This window comes from Hylobates moloch, unplaced genomic scaffold (assembly GCF_009828535.3).
Source record: "Hylobates moloch isolate HMO894 unplaced genomic scaffold, HMol_V3 SCAFFOLD_1, whole genome shotgun sequence".
In the NCBI taxonomy this organism is placed as follows: Eukaryota; Metazoa; Chordata; class Mammalia; order Primates; family Hylobatidae; genus Hylobates; species Hylobates moloch.
The window spans coordinates 122,114,516-122,125,642 of NW_026652276.1; the positions used below are offsets into that span (position 1 = coordinate 122,114,516).

The 11,127-nt window shown below is 50.0% G+C and overlaps 1 protein-coding gene across 4 annotated transcripts in view; it reads left to right on the plus strand.

The window, feature by feature from the left end:
* The window catches only part of TNS3 (tensin 3), a 223,798-nt gene extending 217,694 nt beyond the window's left edge, over positions 1-6,104 (plus strand). For all 4 annotated transcript variants that reach the window (XM_032758139.2, XM_058445056.1, XM_058445064.1 and 1 more), the window contains 3 exons: positions 3,288-3,356; positions 3,451-3,477; positions 5,454-6,104. In XM_032758139.2, the coding sequence (XP_032614030.1) occupies positions 3,288-3,356; positions 3,451-3,477; positions 5,454-5,598 (241 nt within the window). In that variant the 3' untranslated portion in view covers positions 5,599-6,104. The remainder of the gene's footprint in view (positions 1-3,287; positions 3,357-3,450; positions 3,478-5,453) is intronic.
* Positions 6,105-11,127: the final 5,023 nt, after the last annotated feature.

The following is an 11,127-nucleotide window of genomic DNA, read 5'->3' on the forward strand; positions in this document are numbered from 1 at the left end:
GTAGTCATCCAGGTAAATCATTAGCTGTCCTGAGGTCATGAGTCACCCAGGGTCTGTCTAGGCATTTTTCTCTCATTAAATACATCCTGGAACTCTTAGCATTTGTTCTGAAGGCTGTTTTTCTTAGAAATCAGTAAACTAAAATAAAAAAAGACATTTGGCGTTTTAAAATTACACACATACACACATAATTGCAAATGCAAAAAATCTTTTAACTCAGTTCTTTAAAAACACTCTGATACTATGATCAGAGTCCATTGATCTTGGAACTTATTGCTTTAACAGAGGGTCATTTCCTTTCAGGTGAGAGTATGACCTTGATATGTTTCCGTTGGCCAATTTCAAATGACTTAATGCCTGAGCTGTTACTGAGCCAGTTACGCTGGAGCAGATGTTCTCGATGTGGATCTTTACTGAATGTCCAGCACAAGCATGGAACAGAGCAGCCACAGGGCTGTTCCTCTCTCCCTCCCTCCAGAATGCCATCTCTGAGTGCAGCCTGTGGCCTAGGAACAGAGCATTCCAGATGCAATTATTTTGTATTGTGCGGTTGAGGAGGCACATCGGCATCAACCATGGAAGCAGCATGATGGCAGGAGCCATTACAGCAGACAGGCTGGCAGGGGACACTCAGACCAGCCTGGCTGCTTTCCCAGGATGCTCCCCGAGCAGGGCCCCCATGCTTCTCTGTGGTGCCCATGTCCCTAGAAGCAAGACATTTTCTTCATCTGCCCAAACCACCTGGGAGGTTGAAGGCAGGATCTTCCCCTCCGTAGCTTCAGGAATAAGTGAGTTTAGGCAGGTTTTGCTCATCACCCTTCACCTGCTAAAAAAAAAAATGAGCACAAAGCAGGACATGGGTTTTGCTGGTCAGACCCATTCATTGTCCCTGACACTGACCAGTAGGTGACCCTAGGCAAGGTCCCAATGCTTGATGCTCTCGTATTTCAATCCTGTACCAAAATACCTATTTCAAGGTTTAGTGTCTCAAATGAAAAGGGCACTCAGCAAGTGCTCTGTGTGGCACACGCAGGGACAGGGTCAGGGGTGTGGCTCAGCCCCACCGTGTTCTCAGGGTCAGGGTCACAGGCAAGGCTCAGCTTCGTGGTGGACTCAGGGTCAGGGACATAGCCTGGCTGTGTGGTGGACTCATGGTCAGGTTCAGGGGGCATAGCTTTGCTGTTTGGTGGACTCAGGGTCAGAGTCAGGGTTGTGCCTTGGCTTTATGGTAGACTTAGGGTCAGGGGCATGGCTCATCTGCATGGTGGACTCAGGGTCAGGGGCATGGCTCATCTGCATGGTGGACTTAGTGTCAGGGGCATGGCTCATCTGCATGGTGGACTCAGGGTCAGGGGCATGGCTCAGCTGCATGGCTCACCCAGGGTCCCAGTTGGGTATGGCTCACCTGCATGGTGGACTCAGGGTCAGTGTCAGGCATAGCTCAGTTACATGGTGGACTCAGGGTCAGGGGCATGGCTGGGCTACATGGCTCACTCAGGGTTCCTGTTGGGTGTGGCTCAGCTGCACATTGGACTCAGAGTCAGTGTCAGGGGCATAGCGGAGCTACATGGTGGACTTAGGGTCTGGGATGTGGATCAGCTACCTGGTGGGCTCAGGGTCAGGCTCGGCATGGCCAGGCTGCTTGATGGACTCAGGCTTACAGTCAGGAGGATGGCTAGACTGCTTAGTGGACTGAGGGTCAGGGTCAGGGGCATGGCTAGGCTGCATGGTGGATTCAGGGTCTGGAGGCATAGCTTGGCGACATGGTAGACTCAGGGTCAGGGTTGGGCTCCTTAAGGACCCTCACAATGTTGACTGTTCTCTCCTCCCCGCTGCCCTTGGAAGATCTGTTATTTCTTCACAGGATCTGTTCTATGTGCCCTTGTCAGAGGTATCTTTTTTCTGTGTCTCTTTAGTTTCCCTGTGTTCTTTATATTCCCTGGAGATGGGTCATGTCCACATCAGTTCAGATCTTTCATACTGTAAGAGATAGAGTTTGAGTTCAGACTGGCTAATTCTAGACAAAAGGGGGATCTTCTCACCAACAATCAGCCTTAAAAGGCACCTGTTTGAGAGGGGCTGCAGGTGGCTGCAGGGTCACCTTGAATTGAAGTACACCCAGGCTCTGCCTCTGCCCTTGCCTATCTCCTGGACTCTCTCTCAATCTCCGGATGAGCTTTACCCTGTGCCAGTGCAGAGTCATTCCCAGAAGGAGAGGGGTGACCCCAAAGCCAGCTAGACTGGCCCAGCCTGGACACAGCAGAGTGTTGAGTTGGGCATCCTCTGGGGACCACGTGGACTGGGTGGATAGCACTCTTGGAAGGAAGGGCTGGGCAGGTGAGCCAGAGGAGGATGCTCCAGGTGGTCATGTCAGTGACTAAGGGCTGTCAGGTGAGCCTGGAAGAAGGTCTCTATGGGAGTCGTATCAGTGACCATGTGGAGTCCTTCCCTAAGGAATATTCCGTGCACAGCACTTTATTGTTCACTCAGTGCTCTCAGACCTGTGACTGCATCTGACTTGGGCGTCTGTCCTGTGGAAGGGGTGGGCTGGTAACATGATCCACTTTTCACAGGTGAGGAAACCGAGGCTCGGAGCCTGGAGGCTGTTAGTGGTTTCCCCACGATCCTGCAGCCAGCAGTGTCTGGCAGGGCCAGAGGTGCTTCCTTGTGTCCATCTCATACCCCACCAGCTTTTCCAGTTTGTTAGGGCTTTTTTTTTTTTTTTTTTTGAGATGGAATCTCACTCTATCACCCAAGCTGGAGTGCAGTGGAGCGATCTCAGCCCACTGCAACCTCTGCCTCCCAGGTTCAAGCAATTCTCCTGTTTCCGCCTCCCAAGTAGCTAGAATTACAGGCACATGTCACCATGCCTGGCTAATTTTTGTATTTTTAGTAGAGACGGGGTTTTGCATGTTGGCCAGGCTGGTCTTGAACTCCTGACCTCAGGTGATCCACCTGCCTCAGCCTCCCAAAGTGCTGGGATTGCAGGCGTGAGCCACTGCGCCCGGCTTGTTAGGGCTTCTTGACCCGATTCCCACCTTCCACACGGCTGACAGTTTCAGCCTGTGTGGTGCTTCCGTCTACTGGTAACAACTGTTCTGCCCAACTTCATGACATCTGTTGACTTTGAATGAGCACACACTTTCTTCTCTCCAAGTGACGAGTAAAAGTATAAAATGTTTCCTGCTGGAAGAATCTTCATGTATGGGAGAGCCCGCCCAGTGCATCCCCCGTCACCCAAAAGCCCTAGTAACAGGAGCCATCCTCTCTCCCCCGTGTCCCAACAGGCTCTTCTTCCGGAGGCATTACCCGGTGAACAGTGTGATTTTCTGTGCCTTGGACCCACAGGACAGGAAGTAAGAAATTTGCATTTTTATTGAGCAAGGAGTATACTTAATTCTATCCTTTAATTTAAAAAATTAACCTCTCTTTTTCTCTTTAATTTGCAAGGTGGATCAAAGATGGACCTTCCTCAAAGTAAGTTGCTGAGATTTCTTTACATTCTCTCCTTGTCTACAGTTATACTACAAAGTTGAATTCTCTTCCAGATTTCCCTAGGGGATGCCTTATAAGAAAATGACTACACCGTGCCAATTGATTTTAAAAAAGAAAAAAGTAAAAGTGTTCTCATTATGGACAAGGATCTGGATGCTGTTAACTTTTCTGCCGGCTGTTGGCTGGATGTGCAATATTTACATGTGTTGTATAACACTGTGGCATAGATACAGGGAGATGGATGGCACAGCCTTTTTGGCCATTTGGGAATGCATGGGCTCAGCAGTGCTGAGGTCTGCACAGCTAGAAGGAATTGCTCCCAGTGTGCACGTGTGTGGATGAAGCGGGTGTTCCAAATTTACCAAATGCAAGGGAGGAGGGCCTTCATCACAGTGTTGCTCCACAGTCAGTCCAGGCAGCTGTTAGAGGTCCCTCTTTTTTCTTTTTTCTTTTCTTTTCTTTTCTTTTTTTTGAGACAGAGTTTTGCTCTTTTTGCCCAGGCTGGAGTGCAGTGGCGCGATCTTGGCTCACTGTAACCTCTGCCTCCCGGGTTCAAGCGATTCTCCTGCCTCAGCCTCCCAAATAGCTGGGATTACAGACGTCCGTCACCAGGCCCAGCTAATTTTTTGTATTTAGTAGAGACGGGGTTTCACCATGTTGGTCAGGCTGGTCTCGAACTCCTGACCTCAGGTGATCCACCTGCCTCAGCCTCCCAAAGTGCTGGGATTAAAGGTGTGAGCCACTGTGCCCGGCTTAGAGTTCCCTCTTTATAAGCACACCTTTCCCTCGCTCCCTGAGTACCGTGGCCTTGCTTGGCCTGGGCTCATTCCTGGCCCAGTGTTCCCGTCAGGGCCAGCTGAGGGACCTCGTCCTAATCTCCCACTTGGAGGCACAATGGGCTGCATCCCCCCCAAGCCTGGTTTCCTCGGCATAACCTGGATTTAATGACCACAGTGCCTGATCACAGGCATCCTTCCCTGGAATCCCGTTTTCAAATGGCTTGTCTGTCCAGGAAGTTGCTCAGTGCATGCGTTAGCAGAAGCGGGGAGAAGGAGAAGACACCCTGGTGCTGACAAGCTGGGCTTCCCCGGTGGGGACTGTGTTCTGGGCACACTCCCACTCTGGCTGGTAGCGGAAACACGGGCTTTCATGTGCTTGGAATTTGTGACTGTATTGGGGTTACTTGAGTGTCATTGACTGGTCCCTTCATGATGTGGAAACTGCTAAATTTAAACAAAAAAAAATCCTTCATTTTTCTAAGAAAGAGAAGAAAGTCCTTTGCCCAGGACTTGGATAGGGATAATGGTCATTATTATGTGAAGTGCAGGACTCACAAAAGCCTATTAAGATAATGGCTCTAATTCTTCTAAGAAAAATAATTCGATGGGCTGTTCTTTTTAAACAGCTCCCTGAACTCTATGTAATTTGTAATGCAGGCTTCCAAGGCCCGAGAGGAGCACCTAGTGTATTTCCCCTTCCGTCCCAGTGGGTGGGAGTGTCGAAGTCCAGACAGGACTCGAATTCTGGCATCATCTCAGGAGCTCCTGAGTCCCTTGCTGCTCGCCTTGCAGACTGTGGTCCAGTATGTCAGGACTGGGGCTCAGGAATCTGCAGGGACAGGTGCCCAGGAGATTCTGGCCCTGGCGTGGGGAAGCATCTATAGAGGAAGTTGAGCCTCAGCTTTGATTCAGGTCCTAACCTGGGGCTGTGGGCAGGGCACTCACCTCTCAGCCTCAGGGTCCTCACTGCAGAGCTAGAGTCAGACATCCCATCTGTAGGTCTGTGAAGGCTGGAGGTAAAGCACATGAACAGGTGGCCAGCAGGGTGCTGGGCACGTGGTAGATTTTTGATAGGTGCCACTTAAAATTCCTCCTGACAGTGCCGCTGGCAGCTGGAGGAAGTAGAAGCTTGGTACTTTGTGGGACACTGACCACTCTGACTGGACTTTCCTTTGGCAGAGTCTTTGGATTCGTGGCCCGGAAGCAGGGCAGTGCCACGGATAATGTGTGCCACCTGTTTGCAGAGCATGACCCTGAGCAGCCTGCCAGTGCCATCGTCAACTTCGTATCAAAGGTCATGATTGGCTCCCCAAAGAAGGTCTGAGAGCCCCCCTCCCACCCTGGACCCACCGATGCCTCTCTAAGCCCTGGACACAGCCGTGGGGTGAGGGTGGGGCCCCCACTTTTTACCAAACTAGTAACCCTGACATTCCAGGCCCATGAGGGGAAAAAGGATCTTCCAGCTCTGCAAAAACAAGAACAAACAACATCACCGTGAATTGGCCTTTCCTGAAAGTGACTTATCTGACACATCTCTGTAGCCACATGCTTTTTGGGTAGAAGAAGCTGGGCATGGGGGCACCCCACCCCCTAGGGTCCCCATGGGAAAGGGACATGCAAGGAAACAGCACAGAACACGAGGTTGTCCCCACGTCCCTGGCACACCAGCATTCCGAGGGATGAGGAATCCCCAGCCCTTGAGGCAGAGGTGCCGAGTGACTGCCGTGCTTCGCCCGTCCGCATGGGCGCTTCTGTCCAGCTGCACCCGAGGCTGGGGGTTTCCCTCACCTTGGTCTTCCCAAGATGGAGATGCTAATGAAACTGAGAAGGGGGCGTATGTTTGATGAAGGTTTGTGCAAGTCAGGCCTTTCTGGAACACAGCGGGGCCTACAACGAGGGGCCTTTGCGATGGGCTGTGAGGATGGGGGTGGTGGGAAGAATTGGCCACATTAGAGACCCCACCCCACCCCACCATGGTGAGTGCTCTGTGCCTCCCGCTCACCCGTGGCAAGCTGGGCGAGCTGGGCGAGCTGGGCTGGGGAGAGCTTGTGAGGACCCTGAGAGGAGAAATGAGAAGAAGGAACAAAAATATCATTTCTATGTAATTTATATTTTACTTATACCAAATTATTTATGATAACTTGCCATTGCTATACTGTACCAGTGTCAAATGCTGCAGCCTGCCAAGCTGTGATTTTGTGAGGCTTGTCCCCATGTAGGATGCACCGCAGGCCCCTGGTCACTGAAAGAGTGTGCAGTGGACGGTGGGTCTCCCATGTGCGGTGCTGCCCAAAGGTGGCTTTGCCTCAAGCAGCCTACCCTGACGTTTTACTCATTGGGATGTTTTTCCCCGATTGTGGATGACTTCCTTTCTGATGGAGAGAGTCCAGGAGGGATGGAAAATGCCTGGATTTAAACTCAGCATCCCCTACACGGGCTTTTCGATCATCTTCAGTCCTGAAGCTGCACGACCTGAAGTTCCCCTGCATTTACCAGCCCTCTTCGTGCTGCTCCTTGCCACCCTGGGGTCCCTGCTGGGGACCGTGTGTGGTTGTGGCATGTGTGAGCAGAAGGGAGGATGAGGAAAAAGAGATGAAACCCGGGTACTGACAAGCTGTTTTTGAGTGCCACTGTTTGCCGCCATCTAAGCCACTGAATCAAGTGTATTTCAGGCTTACTTCAACATCCCAATGCCCTGGTTTTCCTGCTTGAATCTGTCCGTGGTCAAAGGTTTGGGGGAATTTGTGACCCTGGAACATCCCCAGAGTGAAAGATGGGGCTGGGCCACATCAGAATAAGGCCTTGGCCCCATCCTATCACAGCCTAGGTGCTCTGCAGGCGTGCTGACTGTCCTGATTGCCATCCAGCCCGAAATTCCCTCCTCTGCTTTCAAAAGTCAAGTCCCTCAGTCTTAGGCCACACTGGTGTCACAAGCTCCTGTCAGGGAGCTGGGGTTTGGGAATGTGCTTTGTGAACTCTGCTTTAAAGGGAGGGGCCGAGGAATACTTAGCAACAGGCAGAGTTGGAAGCAGCCAAATCACAGTGGGTGTTGTGTGTGCGTGTGTGTGTGCATGTATGCGTGTGTGAAAGCAGGTGGACCATTCCACTTTAGCTCCTATTGATGCACCAAACCAAGTGCCTCATTTCTGTGCCAAATGTTTGCCTTGGTCGTTGTGGACCTCCTCCTCTAACGTGCGGTGGCGTGACTGTCAGGAGGTGCTGGCATTTTCAGCAGATCCTCATGTGTTGACCCTGATGTCTTTGGCAGAGGCCTCTAGCATCTCGGTTTTTCATCCACTGCAGGAATGTGGCCACAGGGAGCAGAGGTTTGTACTTTCCCCAAGAGGTCCTCATCCTGAGATGGTCTTTACCCATGTTTAACCCAAAAAGTGCAGGCCAAGTCCCTTATCCTTCTGATGAAGGATGAGAGAGCTCATTTAGAAGTCAGAGCAAACTAGGGTCTCAGTATTGAGAAACACAGCCTGCCAGGGAATCACAGAGACATCGGGGTGCCCGCGATGGCCCTCATGAAGCCATGCCTCGACGGCATTCAGGAAGCCGTGCAAACGTGCTTTTTGAACTCATTGGCCAGGTGTGATTTTTACACAAGGTAAACGTGGTCAAGGACATCGGGGAATTTGCTCCCAGCAGATAGCTCCCTCTGAGGAACCAAAGGAAGCAAGTTTCCACGATTTCTGAAGAGCTGGTGTAGGAAGTTTCTTTCTTCCTTTTGTGTTACATTTGCATTAGACAGAACAAGCTGTGTGTCATCACAGATTGTACTGTGGGCCCAGAAACCGTGAGAGAGCCCCCACCGTGGACACCGGCTCTAGGGCCACAGGAAAAGGAACGTTTCCAGGCATCTTGTCTCCAGGGCTCCCGCTGGACAGGCGCATACTGCCCTGGGGAGTAAATGCGGAGAGTTCACGAACTGTGCCCAACGCATGTTATAGCCAGGGTCCTACTAACTACTCAGTAAAAGAACGTATTGTTGTACTCCTCCAGTGTTAAGCTATAGCCATGTTAAAAGTCACTGTGCATTTATTCTCAGCATCAAATACCTTGTAATGTCTTCTCTGCCTTACTTGTTAGTGCATATTTTTACTTTTCTGATACTGTAAAGAATATATCCAGTATGTAAATGAATGTTCTATAAATCCTTTGTATAGTCATTTTCTCTGCTCTTTAAATATCATCTCTATTCAGAGTATAATAAAATTATGAACTTGGTAAGCCTCCGTGAGACGGTATTTGTGTACCCTGAAGTATGTTTGTGTGTGTTTGCACATGTGTGTATGCATGTGCATGGGTGCACTTTTGTGTATGTGTCTCTGCACACGTGTGCATGTGCTTGCACAGATGTATCTTTGTCCACATGTGTCTGTGCATCTGCGTGTGTCCTCGTTCATGAATATGTCTGTGTGTTTACAAATCAGTGGATACAGTTATAAAGTCACAAATGTTTTGCCGTCAGGAATATATTAAGATTTCTGCCCAGAGACCTTTGAAATGTTAAATTCAAAGATCTTTGAAGATTAACCGCAATGCAGTGTTGATAATGGGTCCTGACATGTTTTCGATGTTGCTATGAATACCCCTACACACACACTGGCTGCAGAAACACACCCCTGAAGTGGGCCAGCTCCTGAAGGACCTCCCAGTGTCTATTGAAGTGGGCACTAAAACTGAATATTGAGACTCTGGTGGATTCACTTACACATCAACAGATGCTGGAGACAGCCAGTGTCACCCGCCTCTTCTGTTCCCCCAGCCAAGGCTCCTCCCTCCCCACCTTAAGGGAGTTTGCCCTTTTCTACTGACTCTCTGCCCTCTTGGGCCTGTCCCCTCCCTCCTGAGTCAGGTGACGGGACACAGGACCACATCTAATCTCATTCCCTCAGATCCAAACCAGAAAAGAAGCAATGCTTTGGGCTCATTTGGTTATGGGCAGATAAAGATTGCAGTTAGCTGCTACCCTGTGCACAGTTTTCTGCCTGCATGGTCAGACCCCAGAGACTGTAGCTTTCCACTCTGAGGAGACACAGAGATATTTCACCCCAGCTATGCTGGGAGAGTGAACTTGAAATGGTCCCGGTATTACTGCTTTGGAGCAGAAGAGAGGGCGGGTGGTGGCAGATTAAATTTTGTCTAACAGGAAGCTCCCAGTGAGTCTTTGAAGCCAGTCATTGCCCAGACCTTTGACCAATGTCACAAGGTGGAAAGGTGACAAGGCATTGATTTCACTGTAGCTTAGGGAGTGCGCTTCCCAAGAACACCATACTTGTCACAATTACTGGGCTCTGTACGGTGTGCACGTGTGCCTAGGTCCCCGACCAGAGCCAGCCCTGGGGACTGTGAGAGAGACCCAGTGGCCATGAGACCTCAGCTGGATAGGCCCCTGCCACTTGCTGCAGGAGGATGTTATGGGTCCCCCATTCATCTCTCAGCAATCTGTTACCTAATGAGTACCTGGGCCTTACCTACTGGGGTCGTCCTTCTATTAATGTGGTGGGCACCTTGGTCCACCCACTTGGGGGGTCGTTGATGTATTGTGTAATGAACACTTTGGATCTGCCCACTGGGGGACAGTAGGTCTGTAGCTCAGTTGTGCTTCTGTGTCTCATCCTGTCCCCAGGGAGGTAGGTTGCCTGCCTGATGGCTTTGGGGATCACACTTCACAGACCAGGGGCATTTGGGCTGGTCTCAGGATGAATTGGAGTTTTCCAGGTAGACTTAGGGCCTGGACTGGGAAGGGACATTTTGTGATGCAGGGATTGGTGAGATCTGGACACGTTTGGACAGCAGGGCTGTTGAACTGGCAAACAAGATAAGTGGAAAAACCACAGTGGCCCTTAAATTCCTGAAAAATCAGTTCACAGTGTGAAGCCTGGCCTGAGGCAACGAACAAATAGAGGTGGGGTCACCAAGAGCCTATTGTCAATCCAAATGACCAGGAAGAAGAAGCAGCAAAAGGGACTCCACTGCAATGATTGATCTGGCCGAGGGAGCCTCTCTGTCCCATCTCAGAGAGTCCAGGGTTGGGGGGCTGGAGAAAACAGAGCAGGATCCCCCTCAGCCCCACCTGGGAAACACACTCCATCTTCCACAGGCAGGGGACCCACCAGAACACACACCAGGCCAGGAAGGCTTCATAGCTGTGTGCTGGCAGCTTCCCTTTCCCACTGAGAGACACCCCTTATGTCCCTCAGGTAATATCAGCAGGGACTCCCCAGAGGCACCTGATAAACCAAGCAGACTAAAATAACACTGAAAGGCTCTGACGATTAAACCGTCAGTGGGACCACAGGCCACAAATCAGGTCAGGCCCTGCTCCCTAAACAGAATCAGGGCAATTACCTGCTAAAATTAAATATTTAAATAAGACCCAGAATTCCCTAATAGGTAAAATGGGATATGATAGAAAATTCCTTTCATACCAAGTACCAAGAAACGTGGAGCATGAATGAGAAAGACAATGAATGCCAACGTCAAGATGAACCAACTGCTGGAGTTATCTGGCAAGAATTTTAAAACAGCCATCATAAAAATGCTTCAAGAGGCAAATCTGTTGAAGAAATGAAAAAATAGAAAGCCACAGTAAAGAAATAGAAGTGATAAAGAAGAACCAAATGGAAATTACAGGGCTAAAAGGTGTAATAACAGAAGTGAATGAATCTTACTAGATGCGTTCAATAGTAGACTAGTGGAAATGGCAGGATAGAATCAGTTGACTGTGGTGGCAATGTAATTCACTCAATCTGAACAACACAGAGAAAATAAACTAAAAAAAAAAAAAAAAGAACACCCACAAGAACCTGTAGGATGGTAACAAAAGATCCAACATTTGTATCAC